The sequence below is a fragment of the Ptychodera flava genome, chromosome 19, assembly GCF_041260155.1.
Source record: "Ptychodera flava strain L36383 chromosome 19, AS_Pfla_20210202, whole genome shotgun sequence".
NCBI lineage: Eukaryota > Metazoa > Hemichordata > Enteropneusta > Ptychoderidae > Ptychodera > Ptychodera flava.
Window position 1 is genome coordinate 38,322,776 of NC_091946.1, and position 25,385 is coordinate 38,348,160.

Consider the following 25,385-nt stretch of genomic DNA (forward strand, 5'->3'; position numbering starts at 1 on the left):
AAAAGTAACTTGGTAGCCGAAACAATGTGTCAGACTAAGCTGCAGTCAAAGTAATTGCATAATTCATGATGCAAATAATTCATGGCAATACAGCATCATTTATTTCGATTAAATCTAGTAATTCTAAAAACTCATCATCCTGTTCTTTACTAGCATTGTCTTGAGTAAAATGGTTGTCATAGCTATCGCTGCCTTGGCAGGAACAAAGGTCTGTGGAGGGAAGATTAATTTGACAGCAGACACAATTGGTGACATGTAATAAGAGAAAGCAACTCCACGCATTGTTCATATCTCGATTGTTTGAATTTTGTGCATGATATTGTGTATATCGTAAGTGTATGTTATGTTTCGCTGTTTTATGTATAGTGTTGATTTGCCATTGCGAGACGTACCCCTAATCTATGTGTCCTGCCCTGAACCCGCAATGAGGTGGAAAGACTAATGTTGCATTGCGATCCTTTGATTCTACCTTTCGAGAACACACTTGTCATCATCAGTCGCCTAAAATTCATTTACGGTTAGTGAAACGTGTGCACTGATTGTATGTGTTTAGGGATATTAAAGATTTAAATGAAAATATTCAATAAGAATATTTTGAATACAAGTTTGCAGTTCATAGTTCTATTCTACATTTAAAATATCACTCGACAGTTCAAATAAGTTAAGAGTACTTAACAATACATTTTCATAATTTTTTATCGGATTCATGCAAATGAGATACCCTTCTGCATTATGGAAATTACATAATTTCGGCCCTATCTGGCAGCTGCATATCGTCAATTTTCTTGAAGTAGAGGTAATAGGCTTTCAAATGACGTATGCTGAATTATTTTCATTTTGTCTCGTGAAATATTATGTTGGGAGTTTCATGGGAAGCTGGAGATCCCATACTGCACCAAAATCTCTGACGGTTAAATTCATTGTTGAATTGTAACGTGTTGTTTTTCAAGATTATTTTCAGCATAGCTATCATTTATTTTGTTATTGTTGGCTTTTTTATTTATGTAATCATTTGATGATCTTTTCTGATTTAATGCTCTGCCGACTGTTTCAATGGCTTCATTTTACGGTATATTAGTGTAGATTGGAACAATGTCTAGTTTTACTAATGTGGCATTGGCCGAAACTTTCATTGTCTCAATTGTCCGTGTAAAGTCTGTCGTATCTTTCATGTATTTTTGTTATTTCTTCACGATTTGTTTGAGAATATAGTCAATGAATTATGATATGTGAAAGGTTAGACTGCAGGATCCAATTATATTTGGGCGTCCCAAGAACTTCTTTCCTGGTGGGCGTCATTTTGTGCACTAGTATTTTTAGCAGGAGGTACCAACTTGGAAGTGGTGTTAGTATTTTACTGTTAACTAGAATACTCGACGTGGCAAATCAACACTTTCTATAAAACAGCAAAACATAATGTACACTGACAATTACACAATATCATACACAAAACGCAAACAACGACGATATGAACGATGTGTTGAGTTGTTTTCCCTTTATTACATACCAATAAATACGGTGAGATGAAATATGGTGCCTTCCGTCTACATGTTTCACATAACTGAACTGAAACGATCGATGTAATACTGATGTGGTAACAAGTGATTATCCATCAAAACAAGTTTCTAAAGAAATTCAATCTAAAATGACATCAATAATGCAAAAGGGCTATTCAACACAAAGCTATTTATAACACCATTGGAACTAACTTGCGGTTATTGGATGGTAAAGTAAAGTTGGTTTAATCTGCAAATGTAAGCTCATTTGCTTTTGAATTGTAACGTGTTGTTTTTCAAGATTATTTTCAGCATAGCTTTCATTTATTTTGTTATTGTTGGCTGTTTGAGTATGTAATCATATGATTATTTTTTCGGATTTAATGCTCTGCCGTACACATTTCAATGGCTTCATTTTACGGTATATTAGTATAGATTGACACAATGTCTAGTTTTACTAATGTGGCATTGGCCGAAACTTTTATTGTCTCAATTGTCCTTGTAAAGTCTGTTGTTACAGTATCTTTCATGTATTTTTGTTATTTCTTCACGATTTGTTTGAGAATATAGTCAATGAATTGATATGTGAAAGGTTAGACTGCAGGATCCACTTGTATTTGGGAGTCCCAAGAACTTATTTCTTGGTGGGCGTCATTTTGTGTACTATTATTTTTAGCGGGAGGTACCAACTTGGAAGTGGTGTTAGTATTTTACTGTTAACTAGGGTTAGGGTTAGGGTTAGACACTTTCTATAAAACAGCCAAACATAATGTACACTGACAAATACACAATATCATACACAAAAAGCAAACAACGACGATATGAATGAAGTGTTGAGTTGTTTTCCCTTTATTACATACCAATAAATGCGATGAGATGAAATTTGGTGCCTTCCGTCTACATGTTTCACATAACTGAACTGAAACGATCGATGTAATACTGATGTGGTAACAAGTGATTATCCATCAAAACAAGTTTCTAAAGAAATTCAATCTAAAATGACATCAATAATGCAAAAGGGCTATTCAACACAAAGCTATTTATAACACCATTGGAACTAACTTGCGGTTATTGGATGGTAAAGTAAAGTTGGTTTAATCTGCAAATGTAAGCTCATCTGCTTTCCTTTGTACGCTCATGAATGATCGAGATTTAGGGGGCCTTCGTGCTCCTAATTATAGAGTGACTTGCAAGTCGATGAAGGTCGGTTGGGTAAAAAGGTTGGTTGAAACAAAAACAGACAACCCTATTAAATCCATTTATAGTTATCTCTTGTCGTCTGTTGGAAGTTTATTTGTGTTCCAATGTAACTTGCATACCCGGTATATCCCATCATGTATTGAAATATATCACTTTTTTATGATATGATGTGTTCCTGGTGCAGGCTAAATTTCAGAAGAACATTTGCTCCCAATCAGAGGCTAGTATGTGGAATATTTCAAATATTCTGGTTACTGGAAAAACTGTATTTTTGAGACAATTCCATGACAGTTATGTAAATTTCATTTCTGACTTTTTCCTCAATGGTGTTAAAATGGGTTATCAGACTTTTACTAATAGATATGACATACGTATTTATTAGGGGCCCAAGCCTACCGGCTGGGCCCCTATTGGTTTTATAGGAGTTCAATATTCTTCTTCTTTTCGTTCTTCCGCTCTTTTTTTGGCGACCTAGAACTCAAACACCGCTTACCGCAAACTTCTGAAACTTGCAGGGCTAATAGGTACCTATAAGATCTCGTGCACCTGGGTATACAATTTTCGATTGGTCACGTGACCTGGCGGCCATATTGGATTTTCCAAAAACCTAAAAATGGCTTCTCCAGAAGACCCAGGGGTCTAGTCGATTTGAAATTTTTTGTATAGCAAGCATGGCCTAAGGTCTTCAGAATTTGCCAATAAAATCGCATGCGGTCACGTGACCTTGGCCGCCATATTGGATTTTTGAAAAATACCCATTTAATCTTTAAAAATCTTCTTCTCCAGAACCAAAACACCGATTCGACTGAAATTTCACATGTAACATCTTAAGTGTTATCTCTTTCAAGTTTGCGAAAGGCGTTTTGATCAGTCACGTGGTTTGGCCGCCATATTGGATTTTGAGAAAATCGTGATTTAATCTTCAAAAATCTTCTTCTCCAGAACCAACACACTGATTCGACTGAAATTTGACATGTAACATCTTAAGTGTGATCTCTTTCAAGTTTGCGAAAGGCGTTTTGATTGTCACGTGGTCTGGCCGCTATATTGGATTTTTGCGAAAATCGTGATTTAATCTTTAAAAATCTCTCTCCAGAACTAACACACCGATACGACTGAAATTTCACATGTTACATCTTAAGTGTGATCTCTTTCAAGTTTGCGAAAGGCGTTTTGATCGGTCACGTGGTCTGGCCGCCATATTGGATTTTTGCGAAAATCGTAATATAATCTTTAAAAAATCTTCTTCTCCAGAACCAACACACCGATTCGACTGAAATTTGACATGTAACATCTTAAGTGTGATCTCTTTCAAGTTTGCGAAAGGCGTTTGATCGGTCATGTGGTCTGGCCGCCATATTGGATTTTGCGAAAATCGTGATTTAATCTTAAAAATCTTCTTCTCCAGAACCACACACCGATTCAACTGAAATTTGACATGTAACATCTTAAGTGCGATCGCTTTCAAATTTGCGAAAGGCGTTTTGATCAGTCATGTGGTTTGGCCGCCATATTGGATTTTACGAAAATCATGAATTAATATTTAAAAATTTTCTTCTCCACAACCAACACACCGATTCAACTGAAATTTGACATGTAACATCTTAAGTGTGATCTCTTTCAAGTTTGCAAAAGGCGTTTGGATCGGTCACGTGGTTTGGCTGCCATATTGGATTTTTCGAAAATCGTGATTTAATCTTTAAAAATCTTCTTCTCCCAAACAAACACTGATTTGACAGAAATTTTCATATACCATCTTAAGTGTGATGTGATTTTAAGTTTGCGAAATGCGTTTTGATCGGTCACGTGGTTTGGCCGCCATATTGGATTTTCCGTAAAATATTAAATTTCAAGTGAAACGTAAAGTAACTATTAGATGATGTTCAAAATCCTACTATTTGAAGCTCAAATGTTGCATATAATATCATTAGTGCAGGATATTTCAACCATGTAACCGCTTGGGCCCCGCCAACGCTGCTTGCAGCTTTAATTTAATTTCTTATTATAGTATTTTGAAAGCAATTTCTTTGTATGAGAGAAAAACACAATATGACTATGCTTTTGCCAATGAATAATCACCATTCTGATATCTACAAACAGATTTTTTAATAAGAAGTCATCTTGAATTGTGTATTTGAGTCTTATCCAAAGTGATAAGAACTCGTGACATGCCGAAAAGGCCATGAGAGTAGTAAAGAAAGGTGGACAACTGGGATGAAGTAAGAATTTTACACCCATTTTATTCATTTATCTACATGAAGTGAAGGAAAAATTAACCATCCATGTAACTAAAGTATAACCCTGACCTATATACGAACTCACGCACGCGCAGCAGTGCATTGTCCTGAACTAAGCGGGAAATTCCCTGCTGAGCATGTTTATACACGTTCCGAAGGTGTACGGGAAATTCCGTGTGAGTCATCACCATCAAACTAGCCTATATAAAGGAGCCCCGTTGTCAGTCCGGCCGGCCGGTCGCGGAGTCTAGCTGATGTTGAACATGAAGTTCCTATCGGTGCGAACTTGTTCACCCGATAGATAAAATTTTAGTAATTTCCTCCGAACTTAAAATATGACGGAAGACCATTACTTCAAACAAAATGAGTCGTTTCAGATGAATGGTACTGATATCTAAAGTGTTCACTCTTTTATCTTTACGTACAAATGTAGTTCTAAGTCGTTCTCTATTCTATTCCCACCAACAAAACATTCAATACTCATTTCCCCTCCCCGATCTTTATCAATACTTATGATAATATCACAAGTTGTTCTGTTATCTGTTTTCATAGCATAATATCCAACCAAATCGTCAAATTCATCTCCAGTAGCTAACTTTACACATCTAATGAGAACTGTACCATGTTGAAGTATTTTCATATTATCAGTCATCTGTTGATTTACAGTCTGTAAAGTGAGAACAGCTGCCTCATCACCGACACTTTTAAGACCAGTTTCTTTAAAGTTGTGTCCCAAAATAATCTAACTGGAACTCCGCTAGCTGTATACGAGCAATAATTCTCCCCCTCGTTTATCCACCTTCTTAGTGTATTATCTGCCTTCATTATTGTATTAAGAGGACTAATTTTAAGGTGAATTGGTATACCAAGAAGTGCAATGTATGGATTCGTAGGAGTAAGCCAACTACGAAAATCTAACAATTTATATTTGTTTACATTGCTATCAAAATAAATCACATTCGGAGTTCCTGGTGGTTCAGCAACACCTCCTGCAATTTCACTATCCAATATATCTAAGATGTTACGCGGCACATTATAAGGCATGAATTTCTGACTAGCCGAATCCCATGTCAGAGCAAAAGGAGTAGAATCATTCGAAGCCTTTGTGGCGTCAATTACAGTTTCATCAATGTCTTTAAGTTCGGAAAATTCTACAGCATGTTCGTGGGGTGGCGCCGCGGCATTGGCTAAAACGAAATATTTTCGCGGTCTTTATAACGAAGGACGTAATCCTTATTATGATTAGCAGCCATCTTAGTATTATTGTTAACTTTAACATCACTCAGATCTTCAAGCTCAAGATTTTGCATACGAATTGTACCTAGACCGAAGCCACTTGGATCAGACATACTCCGTAGGGACCTATATACAGTGAAAATTAAAATAATACCTTGTAATATACAATACACAGTCATGGCTTCAGCTATAGGAATGACAGTTCTCGGTGCTGTATTAAATGCAACGGCATTCACAGGAGGAAATATTATCGGACAAAAGCTTTCTGGGAATGGTGACGCTCTTATTGCAGAGAAAGTCCGACATGATAAAGCATTAGAAAAATTTGAACATGATCGCAACGTCTGGTCAGAAAAAAGATTACTACAGGCTGATTGGGAAAGAGAAAATCAAGCAAAGGACGCACATGCTGCAGCTGAGTTAAGAGATACAGATGCAGAAATCCTTGAAGAAGCAGCGGCGCAAGCCAACTATGCATCAGGTCGTTCCGAAGGGCCAGTTCAATTCTCAGATTATTATCAACCCAGTCCTGAGCAAAAGAAATATGAAATGATATATATTGCTGGAGGATTGGTCGTGGGATGGTTTATCTTCCGTTAGGGTTACACCGGTAGGGGCCCGCTTCGGGACTACTACAGCAATTCAATACAAAAGCTAATTGGCCAGTTATTGAAATCGATCATGTTCCCATCCTGATCTGTTATCCAGATACGCATTGAATTCATGTAATCTCCCCCTTTTCTCAATGGCATAGAAATTGCTCCGTTTTTAAAATCGTAAGTAACCTTTTCACTTATTTCTCTCGTATCCCGGATGGGAAGTATTTGTAAACAGTTCGATACTTTCCCCTGTATGTATCCTCCGGAGGCACCCGAACCAAATGAAACATAATTTCCAGTAACATCGACTACATCTGAATGAACTATATATTTAGTGACTGTTAAGAAATCCACTTTCTTCGGACTCATAGTACTTTTTATAACTGGGTTGTCCTCAGGTTTATCTGAAAAACCAACTACGTTGGCAAAGCTACCTGTAGCATTGAAATAAACTTTAACATCTTTAGCCAAAGTTAGAAGAACATGGTTTGTCGGCAGATGTTTTTCAAAATTAATTTTTTGCTTCAACCCGATTGCTTTGTTTAACGTATCGATATTGTAGTTACCTGGACGTATTGATTTAGTCTTCTTCGGTTGGTCACCTTCTTGATATTTTATTACATTATTCGTCGATGTTATGTTATGCCATGAATTATATAGTCCGCACTCTAGCAGTCTTATCTTCGTAAACTGTGTCGTGTCAATGCAAGGGTAAAAATTAACAGTGACTGGTTCACCTGTTTGACTTTCAATCCAAATGATCATTGTTGTGCGCTGTATATATTACTAAGTATAAATGTTCGATGAATATTATTCCGAAGGTGCCCATTACGAAGTATAAGGTTCTGCAGGAATAATATTTTTCTGTTCAAGGAGATCTTTGGTTGCTACCGCGGCAGCAGTCGCACCGCCTAATTTTGCCAATCGAGTCAAATTTGGACGACTTGGATCGCCAACCTCTATTTTCAGAAATTTGCTGGAGATCATAAGATATCCCATCGCAAGTCCTGCGATTACAATACCATCGTACATTGTGTTTACAACTGTTTTAATATCCATGATTGCTGACTAGTATATAAAATAAAAATAAAAATAAAAAATATGGGGAGTTAATCCATCTCATACAATGTAGAGGAGCTGGGTCCTCCCTCCCCTCCCCTCCTCTCGGAACCCCTGTCGGAACTGTTCCGGATGGAGCTGCTACGTGCTCTGTTTTTTTCGCTTTCTGGGGAGGATCTTTCCGATCTGGACTCGATCGATTAACGGGACAGGGGGTATGCCGAGCACGCCCCCAATATAGCCCTAATGCAGTCAATGAAACTCCCACAATTCCTAAAACAAGATAACATTTATTATACCATTTATTATCGCTTGAGCTATCACACTGTTCTTTCATTGTAGGCGGTAGGCTTATACAGTTTGTCGCTACCGCATCGCTCCCCCCCTCCCCCTTCATTGCTTTTAGTTTCTTCTCCCTGTTTTGCCTGTTCCATTCCGCTAGTCGCTTGCCCGCAGCAACTCTCCCTGGATGCTTCGGCGGTAACGTCACTTTCTCTATGTTGCGCTGTGTCGGAATCGTTTCCGTTTGCTGAGTCAGTGTTGGAACCGTTTGCTGAGTCGGTGCTTGCGAAGTTGAATCCATTTATTTCGGGTATTATATTAAGCCCGATTTTTTTAAAATTTAAATGTTTACCCGTAATTAAACCGGTGGAAATTAGAGCAATCACGGGCCCCCACGTGTAGGCTATCCGTCCTGATAATCGTTTTATTTCACTGTTTAGAATAAAATCCTTTTTAAGATCAGTGGCATAGTTATCTCGGTCATCGATTGGAACTACCTGACTTATTGCGCGGGCTCCTAGATCTATGAAACTTTGAGTGATGGTATCACTTATAAGAGAACTGTATTTCGCTTCGTACATTTTGAAGGCTTTAACCACCGTTTCATCTTTCCATTTTTCTACGTCAGCAACTGAAATCTCCTTACCAAAAAATAACTTACTTTGACCACTTGCAATGACACAGAGTATTTTTTCACGTTTTGTCTCTATTATGGATTGATTATTGTCCGAAGGCGTCGAAGGTGCCGAAGCCCCTTCGGAATGCGCTGCCATATTGCCGCTGCCGATGACTTTATTAAATTCTCCATTGTTTGCAGTATGTTATCTATTCTTAGTAAAAAATAAAAAATTCGTTTAAACCTGAATCCGAAATAAGTATTAACATAGTCTGGAATGTTAGTACCCTAACAGAACCGTACCGATAGGGATTCCGACAGGGATTCCGAGAAAATTCTCCTCCATTTAAATCTATCTGTATATAGAAACACGAATAATGAGTACAGACTTATTCCCAGTTGCTTTTCAATTGAATAAGACGAGCGTACCGGCAGTACAGCATGCTGATATTCTTCCAAACCGGACGGAGGAATAAAACCTATTCTCATGGACTTAGAAATATATGTAACGCTGACAGAAAATTTACTTTTCATCCACGGGATGTGTTCAAAGATAACGTAATCACTCATCGATCAGCGAAAGAAAGTAATGTCTGGCTGGGCAGCCAAAGATGAAATACTGGGACCAGCAATTAAATTTCGCCGTATGGTGCAGCACTACTGGTTGTGGTATATCATTCGCCCATCTCTTCGATAAGAAATTTCCTCCGCAAATACGATCATTCTGCCGTTTCCATGTATACTTTACAATACGTCGGATCCTTCACGAAATGGGCGTTGCACTTCCAGACGATACCCCCACCTTCAAAGCGGGCGACAATCCGTACAATCTCGTCCAATATGAACTTCTATGTACAGAATTTGGAAATATAAGCCCAACGAAGTCCGACTTTCGTTATCGAAAAGGTCAAAATAAAGGTCTTGGTTATGGATATGAATATTACACTAATCGTGGGCCCTGTTCGACAGCCAAAAGCGATATACAACGGTCGGGACTTTTTCCTCTCCGCCGACGGAGGTGTTTTCTATACACATACCATTTTTGGAAAGAAAAAACACGTACTGTCCGACAAAGAACGACCGCACTACTATTTCTTCCGAAATGATGGATCGGAGGGACAATACAATAGTTTCATCCCTCTGACAGGAGACTCCGGACTAACAAAGGCCGGTCTCGCTCGCCTCAATGAAAGCCTTGAAGCCTACGTATATTGCATACTTGGCGCACAAGCAAATATTCGTAGTACCATAGTGGGCGATACTGGCAGTGCACTGCAAGTCCGAAAAGAATTTGGCGTTCTCCTCGAAGATGAAATTCGTAATACCGACAAAGTAATCAGTTATCGGCGATACCAAGACACAATAATGAATACTGGTGTCAAACTTGATATGGCAGTCTCGCCAATTTACTTCTCTTACCGTCTGAGATGGTCATCCTTTCGGGCCCGGCAATCTCGGTTATAATAATGAATTGCAATACGCAACAGAATCTATGTCCTTCGGGGTGAACGGTGATATAAACACGGAGTTCGAGAAAGTGCTATACATGAGATGGAAGGGGAGGCGGATCCTGTGAAGTGGCAGGACGAACCCGGAGAGTCACACCTCACAATGACACGACTCGGATTCCTAAGGCAGCAGCCGTGACCGGCGCAGACCCTATTCACGAATATGGTAAAATTGGTTTGTTATCTTTAGCAATATTCATTACTATTGTAGGTACTGGAATACTCTAACTCGAGCCAGTACTTAAAAGAACTAGAAGAGATTCATTAATGTACAGTATATAGATCCAGATCCGATGGCAATGTTCGCAACCCCACCATTCAACATGATTATAACTGGACCGACATATTCTGGCAAAACAGAATTTATGTTGGACCTCCTCACCGGTCCGTACTTAAGGAAATTCGAATATGTGATATTCATTTGCCCAACATTCATGAATAATAAAGCGTATAATAGAAGATTCATTTTCACCGATGATAATGTGTTTATATTTCCAGTCGGACTCGATGCAGTGGATGATACATTAACCTACGTACATAAAGAATGGGCTGGAACGAACACTTTAATAATCCTCGATGACTGCGCCTCGTCCAAAGATATGAAGAAGCGCAGTAACGTTTTAGTCCAACTTGGTTTCAGCGCAAGACATGACGGATTATCTGTCTGGGTTCTGACTCAACAATATACTAGTATTAGTAAACCATTCAGGGAAAACATACAGATGTTAGTACTATTTTACACACCGAACAAGATAGACAACAAAACTATTATAAAAGAATATGGAATGGAGGTGTCAGAACGGGAAGCCGTGGGCCTAATCAAGCAATTGAAAAGTAGGCCATTCAGTAAACTAGTATTTCGTTTACGGCAACCGTACGACATAAAATTATTCGTATAATATAGCAATTATGGAAGCTGAAGCCGAAGGCTCCGCTGAAGGCACTCTTAGAGAATTATATTACAACCCGAAAACTGGTTTTGGAGGTGTACAAAAATTGTATGACGCAGCACGGGCCAGCGGACTACACGTTACTAAGAAAGAGGTGCAGGACTGGTTAAAAACTCAGCTAACTTATAATCTACATAAACCGGTACCTCGTTCTCATGCTACGGGCGGCCGACGCGTTTTTGTAACATCGATAGACTCACAGTGGCAAGCAGACCTTGTGGAATTCCCTGCAGCATTCGCAAAAGAGAATCATAACATTCGATACATGCTAACAGTAATAGATGTGCTCAGTAAATATGCCTGGGCTAGGCCGATACAGTCAAAAACGGCCGATGACACTCTGAAGGCACTACAAGATGTGATTAAGAAATCTGGGAGAAGACCCGACAAACTTCAGACAGATGAGGGGCGGGAATTTACTAATCAGAAAATGCAGGGGTGGTTGGAGGAGTCAGGCATTCATTGGTTTCACACCTACAGTGACAAAAAAGCTAGCGTCGTTGAACGTTTTAATCGGACTCTTAAGACGATGATGTGGAAATACTTTACATACAGACAGACACGTTCCTGGCTCCCCATTCTACCCCACCTTCTCGAGAATTACAATAACACCGTTCACGGAAGTATCAAAATGAAACCCAGGGACGTAACAGAGGAGAACGATTGGCAGGCATTTTATACACTATTCGGTCCTGAGTTGGCAGCCGGGGGAGCCAACCCTGAATTCAAGCCGGGAGAACGGGTTCGAATTACAAAATACAAGACCACTTTCAAGAAAGGATATTTACCAAATTGGACAGAGGAGATTTTCGTGGTTTCAAAAGTTGTGTACGCAGCTGGCTTGGGAACGCCACCAGTTTACAAAATAAAAGATCTGAATGGAGAGGAAATACTCGGCACTTTCTATTCTGATGAACTTCAGAGCGCCCGGGGAGCCGACGAGCTGTACAGAGTAGAACGAATTTTGAAGACGAAAAAAATTAGAGGAAAGAAATATTATCTGATAAAATGGAAAGGTTATCCAGAAAGTTTCAATAGTTGGGAGCCGGAGGAAAATGTTATTAGTACTACGTAAGTACTTCGTAAGTTCCTGTGCTGGTACTACGTAAGTACTTCGTAAGTTCCTGTCCATGGTACTTGTCAAGTACTACGTAAGTACTAACGTAAGTATTTACGAAAGTTATTCAATAAGTACCATGGAAAAAGTCTTAATTTCTTGAAAGCCGAAAGTGTCAGTTTACCACCCCACTTCCACCCCCACCTGGCCAAGTATTTATCATGTACTGTCGTAAGTAATGTTCACTTACTGCATCTTTTTCGGCCGTATGTGGATGAGGTGGGGGCCCCTCAGTTCCTCCGGAGGCACATATTAAGTTTGCAAGATCTTCAAAACGACTTCTCATGTTACCACAGTCCGTTCTTTCGAGTCCCCTTGTTCAGCTTTATCGATAAGTTCTGGTTGAAGTATAATGTACACAACTGACATGAGCCATAGACAAGTAACTTCAAAGTCCCCCCTTTTCATAATGTCAAGTGCTCGTAGGTCAAACGAAGCATTATAAGCACACACAGATTCACAAGCGTTAAGAAGTTTGTGTAGGTTCTTGAGTGAGACTCGAGGTTGTTCTAGTTGTTCTTGACTAGGTGGGAAGTACGCTTTTTCAAGTTCCTCCTTGCCGAAACCGTCTATTAAAAATCCCTGGCCACCGCTATCGCGTGCCGAAGGGCCGCCGCTCCATGCAATTCCAAAGTCAAAAGCTTGTGGATATTCTACTGGTCCGACTGTCTCGGTATCAATTGTTGGATTAAGTATATTCTTGAGAACGAGGGGGGTAAGAGATTGATGAATTACCAAACATGGAAGCCTGTAGTCGTGGCAAATTTCTAAGAAAGTCTGTTTGAACTTGTTGTGAATCTCTTCTAGTTCTTCTAAGGCGGCTATTTCGTACGACCTGGCTCGAGTCAACACATTCCGCCTGCAATAATCCCAAGGCATATCTTTGAATATGATAATGAAACTGGGTAAATGGTCAAATGCTCTAGAAACAATCTTTTTTTCTTCCGTTGCCACGGAAACGCCCCGGATTCGAGAAAAAGTCAGATGTTGAATTATGGAAGAGTCACAAATAATGTATTGTTCTGAAGGGAGGGGGGAGGTTTCCTCCTCCCTCCTCCTCCTCCCAGCCTGACATTGTAAACTAAGCGTATGTTCTATAAACTGGTTCTGAAAATCGGCAATCGAAACGTGGGTGACACGCCCATTATAAAAGTCGGCAATGTTGCTGGAAAAACTAGTGTCAAATTCTGGTACGTGATACGGATCCAAATTTATTGCATCGTAACTCTTACCACTTCCAGTTGGTCCATTTATGAATATGTATGACATTTTGGGATACTATATCATAGAAATTTTTTTAAATTTTTTTTTATTAAGATATATACTATAAGACAATGACAATCCTTTCTATTTCAGATGCAATAAAAATACTTGAAACCGGAGAAAACATCAAAATTGATGATGGAGGCAAATTAGTATTTGGTGAATATGTAGATCCTTTCATATACGTAGACAGTGAGCTAGAAGTAGTTTTCAACATCGGACCTAAGTACGGTTCTAGAGATCCAGCTACATGTGATGGGGTGTGTGTCAGTTGGCAACTGAGTCTTCAAAAGTTTACTGATTTAATAATATTCCGTACCCTAGGTGAAAGTTTCGATGCATCTACTGCTAAAAGTTATGCTCTAAGCCTGGCCGCTCACTCCAAGAATAATTCCTGTGGATTTTACAATCCATCTAAAGTGTATCAGAAGCGAGGGAGCGAGGCACAGCCGGGCATGAGGTATTTTAAATTTCAGTTTAAAAGAGGGAGAGGGAGAGGGAGAAATCACGATTTCGCTACATGTATTGATATGGTTCAAGAAATTGACTGCGGTTTTAAAACAGTGAGTCCGTTACTACCAGTCCGAGAAAATCCTGCTATTGTACCTCGTAATATCCGAAAAGGTAGTAAGATAGAATTCTTAGCATTTAAACCGCGCTTAAGTAAGCGTGGCCTTTCTTTCACTGTTGAGAGATTAATATTTGTGCTGCGCCTAATAAACCAGAAATTCAAGATGTGGAAGAACTAGTCGACTTAGAAAGATTAGGTGAGATATATAAACAAATAAATGCTGACAAAAATATATAGTGGATTTTGATGACCTATCATAGAATAATTATTTTTCATTTTAAAAATTTTTAGGATAGTATATATCATAAAGATTATTATGGCCGTCGATTACATACAGCATTCAAGGGAGCAGTTTTACGAAAAGAATTTCCTGAAGTCAAGCGAGTCAAGGATATCGGGGAGCTGGTGGATATTGAAGGTATGGTCAAAGAACGGAACGAAAGATGTACTCTGTTTATACCGAAATGGAAGTCAAATTATCGGATCCGAAAACTGGTAATACACAACCGCGTTCATTGTATGTTAATTAAATGATACATACACAAAAGATGTAAGAGGATCGGGATCGGATGTGGGGCAACAATTAATAGATCGCTACGATCGTATGCTTGATACAATTGAAAATGTTGAGGGTTCTGGTCTCGTTCTCGAGGAGATACTTAATTTTGAAGTAATTCTAGTAGAAGTTTTACTCGGGGCTGGGCTGGCGCAGTCCAACTTCCCGGATGGTTAAAAAATAAGCATTGTGTTAGCGATCTGGTGCTACCTTCGGGCAGCGAGAACTGTTTTCAATACGCCATCGTAGCAAGTTTAAAGTTGGCCGACCCCGAGTTCGTGAAAAGAAATGTGGTCAGGTAAGGAGAAAATGGAATACGTACGCCCCATTTATGGCTGACTACTGTTGGGAAGGTATTCCCACGCCCACGCCCGCCGATCTGACTGTATTCAGGCGCTTCGAGCAGCAAAATCCAGGGGTCAAACTTCAAGTATTTCAGATCTACGAAAATGATCCCGCTCCCCCGTCCGACATAACTGTGTTATATAGTGCCCCTGGCGGAGCCCCTGACGGAACCGTTCCGATAGGGGAAGGCGGAGCCCGTTCCGAAGGCGGAGCCGAAGGCGGGTCGGATCAAATAGCAAATATCTTACTGATAGTTGGCGAAGACGGCGGCCGTTCTCACTTCGTACCAATTACTGCGGAAAATCGCCTTCGTAATTCTCGTACTAATCGAAAGAATGAGCGCAGACGGAAGTGTATTTGTATGGTTTGTAAAAGAGGTTTTAAGTCAACAGAAGAATTAGAAAAACATCAGGTATACTGTGGAACAGACACTGCCCAGCCAGATTTTCCTAAGGAAGTGTGTCAATTTGAAGGACATCGGAAGAAGGTTCCTTCTCCCTACGTCGTCTATGCAGATACTGAGGCAATTATTGAGAAGGGGACCGGCCGGCACATTCCAATTTGTCTTTCGTATGTTATGGTGGAACGGGGGTGGGGACCTTCGGAACGAGGCCGACCCACTGTATATGGTAAAAGAACATTCACAGGTCTCTCCTGTGTTACAGACTTTCTAAAGGATATGAAAGAACGGGCCGAGTATTATTCTAAATCGTATTATTGGAAAATAATACCGATGAGGGATCCTTCTAATTACCGGCGCGACGGATGTGATCCAGTCTGTATTGCATGTGGAGAGCCGGCAGGATACCGAGTAGTGAAGGAGGAGGCGACCTTCTATTGCGAAGGATGCCGGCCGTCGAGAACCATTCCTATCTACTTTCACAACCTCAAGGGATACGATGGTTCTTTTATTTTGAAAGAATTACATGAAATCGACGCCGGAGGGGGACCAGAGCCTAAAATCATAGCTAAGACGAGCAATGGAGGAATTATGGGTCTCTCGAAAACATTTATTTTTCACGCCTCAATTGTTGTTGCCGGAGGGAAGAGGGAGATAAAGAGACGTTTCTTTTCTATAAAGTTTATGGACAGTGCTCAGTTGATGATGGGGTCATTGGCGAAGTTGGCAACACTGTGCCGGACCACGGATGGACGACAGTACCACTTACGTACCCGGACATTCAAAGGGCGAAAGGTTTCTTCCCGTACGAATATTTAGACTCGGTTGACAGACTGGAAGAGAACCAGCTCCCGGATAGGGGGGAATTTTATAGCGAATTGACGGAAGAGGGGATTTCTGAGTCTGATTACGAACATGCATTGAAGGTGTGGGACGAAGTTGGATGTAAGACGATTCGTGATTATATGGAATTCTATTGTGAGACTGACGTTCTACTTCTTGCAAATATATTCGAAAATTTCCGTGACACATGTTTAGAAGCGTACAAGTTAGATCCAGCCCACTATATGTCAGCGCCTGGCTTGACATGGGATGCTATGTTACTTTACACGGGTAATAAATTTGGGCTCATTCAAGATTGCAAGATGCTGAGCAGATGACTTTCGTACAGAGGGGGATTCGAGGCGGTATCAGCCAGTGTAATATTCATTATTTACAGACAAATCATCCGGCCGTCGCCGGCGGAGCTGGCGGGAATTACGATCCAGAGAAGCCGTTAACCGAAATAAAATATCTCGATGCTAACAATCTCTACGGCTGGGCAATGAGTCAGGCAATGCCTACGGGCGGACTTCATTGGATGACGATGGAAGAGTGGGAGGAATGGGAAGGCGGAGCCGGCGGAGCGGGGGCCCGAGCTGGCGGAGCTGGCGGAGCGTGGGGACCTGGCGCCACCTTTCCACCAAGTTTTCTAGAAGTAGACTTAGAATACCCAGCCGAATTACATGAAGAACACAGCGATTTGCCATTAGCGCCGCATCACTATGAATTTCCGAGGCAGGGCGGTCGACTGATTACAAGTGTGATGGATAGAGAGAGATACGTCTTACACTACAAGTTGCTGGAATTCTATCTTCGGATGGGAATGAGATTGAAAAAGATTTATCGGGTGCTTGCTTTCGATGAAGCTCCATGTCTCGCGAAATATATCGACTTTAACACTAAAATGAGGGCAAAGGGGAGGACAGATTTCGAAAAGAATTTCTATAAGCTGATGAATAATGCAATGTTCGGTAAGACAATAGAAGATGTTCGAAAGTACAGAGACTTTAAATTTGTTTCGGACTGGAACGGCACGGATAGTGGACGTAAAAAGATTCAGAAGTATAATCCAAAGATGAAACATATAACTTTCATAACTTCGAAGAGGATGGTGATTCCTGCGACAGTGCCCTACTGGAACTGAAAACGGATGAGCATAGATATGTAAAACCAGTTTTCATCGGCGCCGCAGTACTGGAACTTTCTAAGCTGCTTATGTATGAGACGCATTACAATTACTTTCGAAAACAGTTCCCTGGAATACGATTAGCCTACATGGATACTGACAGTTTTGTTTACAGTGTACCGATCCCGAACGCCTCCACGGATCCGGACGGCTCACGCGTCAGCACTTTCAATGATATAGTTCGGGAAGATGTGGAAAAGAATGGTGAGAAGTCTATATATGATACTAGTGGGATGAGTGGACCCAACTTTCCGAAGATTAATAAAAAAGTGATAGGTAAATTTAAAGATGAGTTGAATGGTGAACCTATTCTTGATTTTGTCGGCATACGCTCGAAAGTGTATGCTTTTCGAACTCCAACTTTCGAGACGAAAAAAAATAAAGGGTGAAAGATGTTTGTGTTAGAAAACATTTAAACTTTGAAGATTATAAAGATCTATTTGAAACTGGGAAGAAGCCCGAGCCGGCACAGTTTGTACAGTTTGTACGGAAAAAGGCTGGAGAAATCCGTAGTGAAAAGCGTAGTAAAATCATGATGGCGCCAAATGATATCAAACGTGTGCAGTTATACAATCCAGACACGGGCGAATGGCTGGCAGAAACATGGCCGATAGGACGGACGACGGGTCATGGTTACGGTTTAAAATTGTAAAGACTTTAATCTACTATTTTCAATAGAGACCAGGGCATCACTGATAACATAAATGTGGGCAAATATATTATCATTGTGAGCGTCATCGCCACCCCACGCGGTATCTTTCTTCAGGATCTCAAGTTGAATTCCGTCCTTTGTGTTCATTACTTTTAAACCATTTCCATGAAACTCAATATCTTTAAAACTACGCAGATCGATAAACAGACAGAATTTATTCTTCAAATAATCGGCCTCATCTATATCAATTTCACACCAATCTTTATCTTCAGCAAAATACCGTCGCACCTCTCGCCAAAATTGTCTTGGTATCATCTTCTGAGCGTACACTTTATTTGCAATGCCTTCAATCATTACAGACACAGATTCAATGGATGGGTTAAAGAAAAGTTCACTGTTCAGTTCTGACTGATTCTGATTTTTAGTGAAGAGTATAGCGATACCTCTAATGCTACGTCGTGGTACATTTATATTTCATTGATAACCGTGTCCGATTCTTTGAATGGGATTGTTCTAAAATAATGTATATGCTCGTAAAGGTAACTTTTTCCACCGTTGTAATAACCAGCAGTTGACCTCGCGAGATCGAGGTCAGAAATTGTCTCGTATTCCATTTGAATGTTTTTTAATTTATAATTGGTTGTAATCAGTTTATTACTGACAAGTAATTGGGGGGCGGGTGCCAACGTAATTTCCCATTCAATATGACTCCCTAACGCTTTTGGATATGCAACTCCATGGCCTGTATGAGGGGATGAGTGAGACGAATAGCATATTTTGTTTTATATGTGTCGAAAAGTAAATTATCGCCCACGACGTCGGCATCTGCATCGGCCGCGCCACTTCTCAATTTTCTTAGATTTTCGTTCTGAATTCCGTACAGTGTCATGTTCGATCTCTCCTTTTTATGTTTGAAGAGATCACGATAGCATTCAATGAGGTTATATTTACTCAAATCGGAAAGTGCCTGGCCCTCAAATGTGAGTTTCATACTCTCCACCAAATTTTTGCAACATTTTGTACTACACGGGTAGTTCCACCTCCCATTACTTCGAGATCAAAAACCAGGTCGAAAGTATCTGGAACTAAGAGTATTCCGCTTTCTAACTTCGGACATCGTATGATAAGTGTCTGGCCTGGATCTGCCTCACTTGGATTATGAGCAATCACATGATGAGTTCTTTCTGACTTCGTTCCATTCGGTATTCGGTTGGTGAAAGTCGGTGATAATGTTCTATCGTACCCCATTTTTCGTGTAATGTATATAGTAGAAGAAAAAAAGAAAATTAATCACATCTTACGTTTCACTTCGTGTATATAATGACTTAGAAGAAAAAATCACATCTTTACGTAAATATTTCCGTCTGACTGAAAGATAAATCGATTGCCTGTGTCGCGAATCAATCGAAGAACCCAATATCTTGGAGATGATGAGCCTCTTGGTCATCCTCAGTATCCTGGAATACAGCTATGAATTCTAGTCGCTTAAAGAAGTTAGTCTTCTGACATTCCTTCACGAAAGCTAATATGTTATGATACAGATTATCATCTTTGAGTCGGACACCTGGATTTGCTCGAAGGATATGTCGATTTACCCGCCGGAGTTTGCACCATTCCAATTCGACAGAGAAACCAAACAGGTCTTTATTTTTGGAAGAAACTTTGCAATATTCTTTTCACCAAACATGTCGATGCCGTAGGGGTGTCATATATTAATACATAATTTTATTTATAATGACTAATGTTAAACCAGTTAAAAATATCCATAGCTGTTCTCCAACAAATCCGACAACCGATCCTGCTGTTTTTAATAGAAAACTGACGAGGAACCGATTAGACCGGTATTGCAGCAGCACTTTTTGCGGCCAAGGTTTTTAACCATTCGCCAAATTGCTTTACAATTTCTTTCGCTTTTGTATATACTTTGGGCGGACCTGAACCAGACCCGCCAGTTCCTGCTCCTCCTCCCCCTGCTCCCGCTCCTCCTCTAGTCACAGCCAGGGCAATTGTTGATATTGTCATTCCAAGGGCAGTCAGTATTGCAGCGATTGTTATACCATTTCGTTTAAATAACTCTGTCAGCTTCAGTCTCAGTGATAATTCTGGATCAGAAATTACATCACGAAGAGACCTAGTCGTAGCCAGTCTTTCACGTGCCCCACTGATCATATCATGTTGTACTTCAATTCGGTTATTAATTTTAGCTAGTCTTGTTCTGAGTTCAGGTGTAAGTTCTGTCTGCTCTGACATGATTTTATCTCTTTCGTTTTTAAGCTCATCAAGACGCATATTTGCCATCTTTAATTCATCAACAAAAGCTCTATATTCAGGGTTTAGATTGTTCCATTGGTCGATTTTATTTTCAAAAGCTTTTATTTTATCTGCATTACCAGAAGCATCTTGCCGTAACTCTGTCAGTTTATCTTTGTATACACCCATGTCTTCTGGCGTCATCTTCTCAGCCGGTATTTTATCAGCTATCACATCTTTAGAATGCGATGTATGACTCACATTTTCGGGCTCTGCGCTTGAGTGATATTCGACTCCACTCCATGTGTATATTTTATTTATAAATTCAGGCCTCCTTTCCTCCCCCTTAATGTGGATCTCTCTAAAAATCTACTTCCTTTATCTGTTGTAACTCTGATGTCTTTATAATACAGTTCACCATTAATAATCTTAGCATATAAAATCAATTCGTGTCGTGCATCCGGATTATTAATATTATATTTGTTTAAGAGTACTTCAGCCTTTTGCTTTGTAAGTTCTACTCTCTGTTTAGTCGCACGATCTACATACGGACTATCTCGTGAGCCAGCCTGGGAAGGATTGGCTTCTGCAGGGGTATTATCATCTTCTATAAAGGATGTTTCAGTAATATCAGCATCATCGTCATTCAAATTTGCATCATCGAAATCCTGGAGTGGTATATCTTCTCCTCCTTCTGCCATATTGTATTTCTATATTACTACAATTATTTTTTATCCCCCCTTACATATACAGTAAAAATGCACATCTCAGTTGTTGAAAGCGTTGAACAGTTGGCTGATTACATAGAAAGAACAAGTGCTGCATATCGGCGAAGTTACAAATTAATGGGTCGAATTGATATGGTTCTCAATATTACTAAGGGAATTCTTGTAAGCTCTGCTGTAATAGCAGCAATTCCAACAGTTCCGGTACTGTTAGCCTTAACTCCTATACCTGGCGTCGTTATTGATGTAATACAAGGGAAAACGGGAGTATCAAAGAGGCGAGAGAAATATAAACATTATTATGTTCAATATAAACAGCTGCTTACACAAATACAAGAAAAAGGCGCAACCCTTCGGAACGAGGAGGCTCCGGAGTCAGAACTTATTCAGAACATATTTCATCAGGCGCTAGAAATACAAAAACAAGAAGGATTTAGTCCGCCGCTGGAGCGATATCTACGATATTATGGATTGAATGGATATGAAAGTTAGTTAACTTCAGCTAGACTCCGCGACCGGCCGGACTGACAACGGGGCTCCTTTATATAGGCTAGTTTGATGGTGATGACTCACACGGAATTTCCCGTACACCTTCGGAACGTGTATAAACATGCTCAGCAGGGAATTTCCCGCTTAGTTCAGGACAATGCACTGCTGCGCGTGAGTGAGTTCGTATATAGGTCAGGGTCATACTTTAGTTACATGGATGGTTAATTTTTCCTTCGCTTCATGTAGATAAATGAATAAAATGGGGTGTAAAATTCTTACTTCATCCCAGTTGTCCACCCTTTCTTACTACTCATGAGTTCTTGGTCGGTTTTATTAGGTGTTTTCGACAAAAAACATTTGGAAGAAAATTTTTAGTCTTCCATACAAATGTACTATAGAAAGTAAAGGTAGAAGCTTCCAATTCAACCTTATTCATAGAAATACTTTTACAAACACAATTTTAAAGAAAATAGGTAAGATTGAGAGTGAAATGTGAAATTTTTGCTGTCAAACACCCGACTCCCTTCTTGATCAATTTTAAACTTTTCCCGTTGTAACTGCCTTTTGGAGAGAATTTATTCTGTATGTTTTTGATTTTTTTAACATCGATATTACCCTTGATACAATGTCTGTCTTCTTTGGTTATGATCTAAATGCTAAGGACATTCTTTTGGAGCATTTACTTATTTTGGCGAAGAAATATGTCAACAACTGTTTTAAATATTCTGAGAGGTTATCAATTTTTGCTTTTATAAACACGGTCAGAACAGTGAGGGATGTAGAAAGAAATATTGCTGTAAAGAATGGAACTTTTGAGAAATATTTGTCAAAATGGAATCATTATGTGTAGACCTGTGAAGTTTCATTTTCATTTTTTCCGCTGTGTCATTTGTCTTTCTCTTTGTCTCTCTTTGCTGCTAGTTAGTTTTTTGTCTGCTTCGTGTAGCTGTTTTGTCCCTGTTTTTTTTCTTTTGTCCGTTTAATAAAATAAAAAAATAAAAAATACGTTTCATTTGATATATCATTCGATACTTTAAAGCATGTTTAGAGTAGTTAATACATTTCAATTTTATATCGCATTTATGCGAACTGGTTACCCCTGTGAATTATGTAAATTAGTGACTGCGGCCGTACTTGACAGCTCAACATCATAAAGTTTCGTAAAGTAGAGATAAAAAACTTTCAAATGACGTAGAGGTTGTTTAAAAGTATGTTTAGAGTAATTAACAATAAATATCTTATTTTATATCGCATTTATGCAAATTGGGTACCCGTGTAAATTATGTACATTAGGGGCTACGGCCGTACTTGACAGCTCAACATCATAAATATTTGTAAAGTAGAGATAAAAAGCTTTAAAATGACGTATGTTGTGGCCGTATATGGTAATTTTTAAAAAAATACTTTTATTCAAAATGGAAAAATATTTTTTTCAACATAAATATGAAAATATTTCGGTAAAATCAAATTAAATATCTCTTTGGATATCCATTTTGTATTCTACATTTGACTTATCACTTGATAGTTTACAAGTATGTTCAGAGTAGTAAATAACGAATTTTCTAATTTTATATCGCATTTATGCAAATTTCTTACACGTGTGACTTATGCAATTAGTGTGATATGGCCCTACTTGGCAGCCCCACGTCGTCAATTTTCTTGAAGGAGCGATAATAAGCTTTAAAATGATGTATGTTTTGGCTGTATGTAAGGTAGGTACATTAAGTGTGCAAAATAGGCGAGTCTGCCGCTCGCCTATGTGGCATGTGAAGCTTGAATCGTAATTAAGATTTAGCATGCGATTTGTTTTCCAATATTCGTCTTAAATGAAATAGGGTCTTGTAACTTGTAATAAGACAGAAATGCTGTTTTGTAACGTGGGGGTATTTGTGAATTTTTATAAGAAATTATGTTAAAATTTCACGAAAAACATGAATTTTTGCTGCTCTGATATTTTTTGCAAATATCTCAATGTCGCAACCTTTATCAATTTTGACTTTAATATGAAGAAAATACCGCATATATGGGTTGAAGTAAAGGTGAAAAATAAGAAACTTTGCAGATATCACTGAACTGAAAAACTAAAATCTTGATATTAAAAGTTTACAAACAAAAGCTATGACACGTAATATTTTCTTTCATACAATTCTGATGTACTTACCATAGTGTGGAACCACTAATTGGCTGTCAACTATGAGCAGTTCTCTGTATTCAGATTCAAGTACAGCTGATCGTCTTAGTTTGTTTGTATTACACAGAGTGACTGCAGGGAAGGGCCGTATACTGTCACTCACCAGTTCAACCTGGAAAAAATTCATAAAAGAAAACGTGCTGCATATACGATGTTGATGTTGATTGTGATACATCACTGCATGGGCACAAGTGAAGCAACAATTAATGTGCTAATTATACCAAGGTGGTCTTTGATAAAAGTATTCCAGTGAGGAAGTCTTGACGCTACTCCCATACTGCCAGCCTGAGCTTTATTTCCACTGCCAGAAGCGACGCAAAAAATCAACACATCGTAACACGTGCAGCTAGTGCCGTAAAGAGGCCTGTCGTTTACGACGATGTCTCAATACGGGATGAAAGTAAAACAGGGATTGCACGCGCACATAGTTGTCTTACCTTGGTGTTAACATTGAACTCGACATACTGCAGTACAAGCAACAAAGTTTGCGTTGTGAATGCAATGAGAGCAGCGCAAACGATCAAAGACCAGGTCAATTTCCCCTTCCAATCTTTTGAACGAACGATGAGAGAGACTCCATGCGCAGTCGTAGATGACGCAAAGTCCTTGATAATCTCACCAAGGTCTGAAGATTTCGATGTCGCGTTACCCTCAACTGTTGTATCCTTAACGGTAGAAATGTGTGATATTGCGACATCATCTGCGCTGACTGGACCCATTCCATGATGAGTAATCCCGGGTTTTTCATCGATATACGGTGACGATATACGGGTTCCATCGACCACAGATTTTCTGAGACAAGAGAATTTCAAAGAATGAGAATATCATGATTTGATGACAGTTGAAGGTTGGCGTTGTTCTGTACTGCCGCTCAATAGTTATACAACTCATTCATCGATATTAACCTGAATGTTTTGTGTCAAAGGAATGCACTCTCTTACAAAAATTTGATTGAGTGGATTGGAGACGGAGACGGTGGCTCTATTTCTTCAAATTTTTTACCAAATCTTCGTCGCACTACTGTTATATAATAATATAGTGTATCTGTGGGTGAATGTGACGACAAGTTCGAGGGGCCCTAGGGTGAACGATGCGCTTAGTCTGGGTTACGGAACCAGACTAACTACGATGCGCTCTGACAACACGATTGCGCCGTGATGTATGAGTATGTAGCTGTCTCTGCGTAGCATTTGTCAGCATTCATGATAATGCAATGATTATCGTTAAGAACGGTTTAATGTGACCGAATGGAAATCTCACTTTTGCAATTCCAACAACCACTAGAAATAGAACAAAATTAGTTGAATGTGAAAAGCTTTCTTTTGAGCCGCTTTATAATGTGCAATGGTCATAAGGATGTCCAAGTTGAAATTTTTTCCATGTGTGCAAACAACTTATTCAGATGGTTACAAACAGTAGCTCATCATTTTTAGCTCACGTGTGTAAACACGTAGGCTATTGTCATAGCGATGTCTGTCTGTCTGTCCGTCAGTGTGCGAAATTAACGTCGGTCCGACGGTCCGAGACCGACAGATTTCTCGTCGGGTCGAAAGTTTTTAGCAACATGTCGGTCCTAATGACCGACTGGAATTTGGAACAGATGATGAAAATTTCTCCGTCAAGACCTGTAACAGA

The 25,385-nt window shown here is 39.5% G+C and overlaps 1 protein-coding gene across 1 annotated transcript in view; it reads right to left on the minus strand.

Annotated features, from left to right (window-relative positions):
- Positions 1-25,385, minus strand: part of LOC139119471 (uncharacterized) — a 42,521-nt gene that overhangs the window by 5,323 nt on the left and 11,813 nt on the right. Inside the window, exons 2-3 of the mRNA XM_070683302.1 lie at positions 24,188-24,542; positions 23,721-23,862 (exon numbers count right to left, since the gene is read on the minus strand). Coding sequence (XP_070539403.1) covers positions 23,721-23,862; positions 24,188-24,542 — 497 coding nt within the window. The remainder of the gene's footprint in view (positions 1-23,720; positions 23,863-24,187; positions 24,543-25,385) is intronic.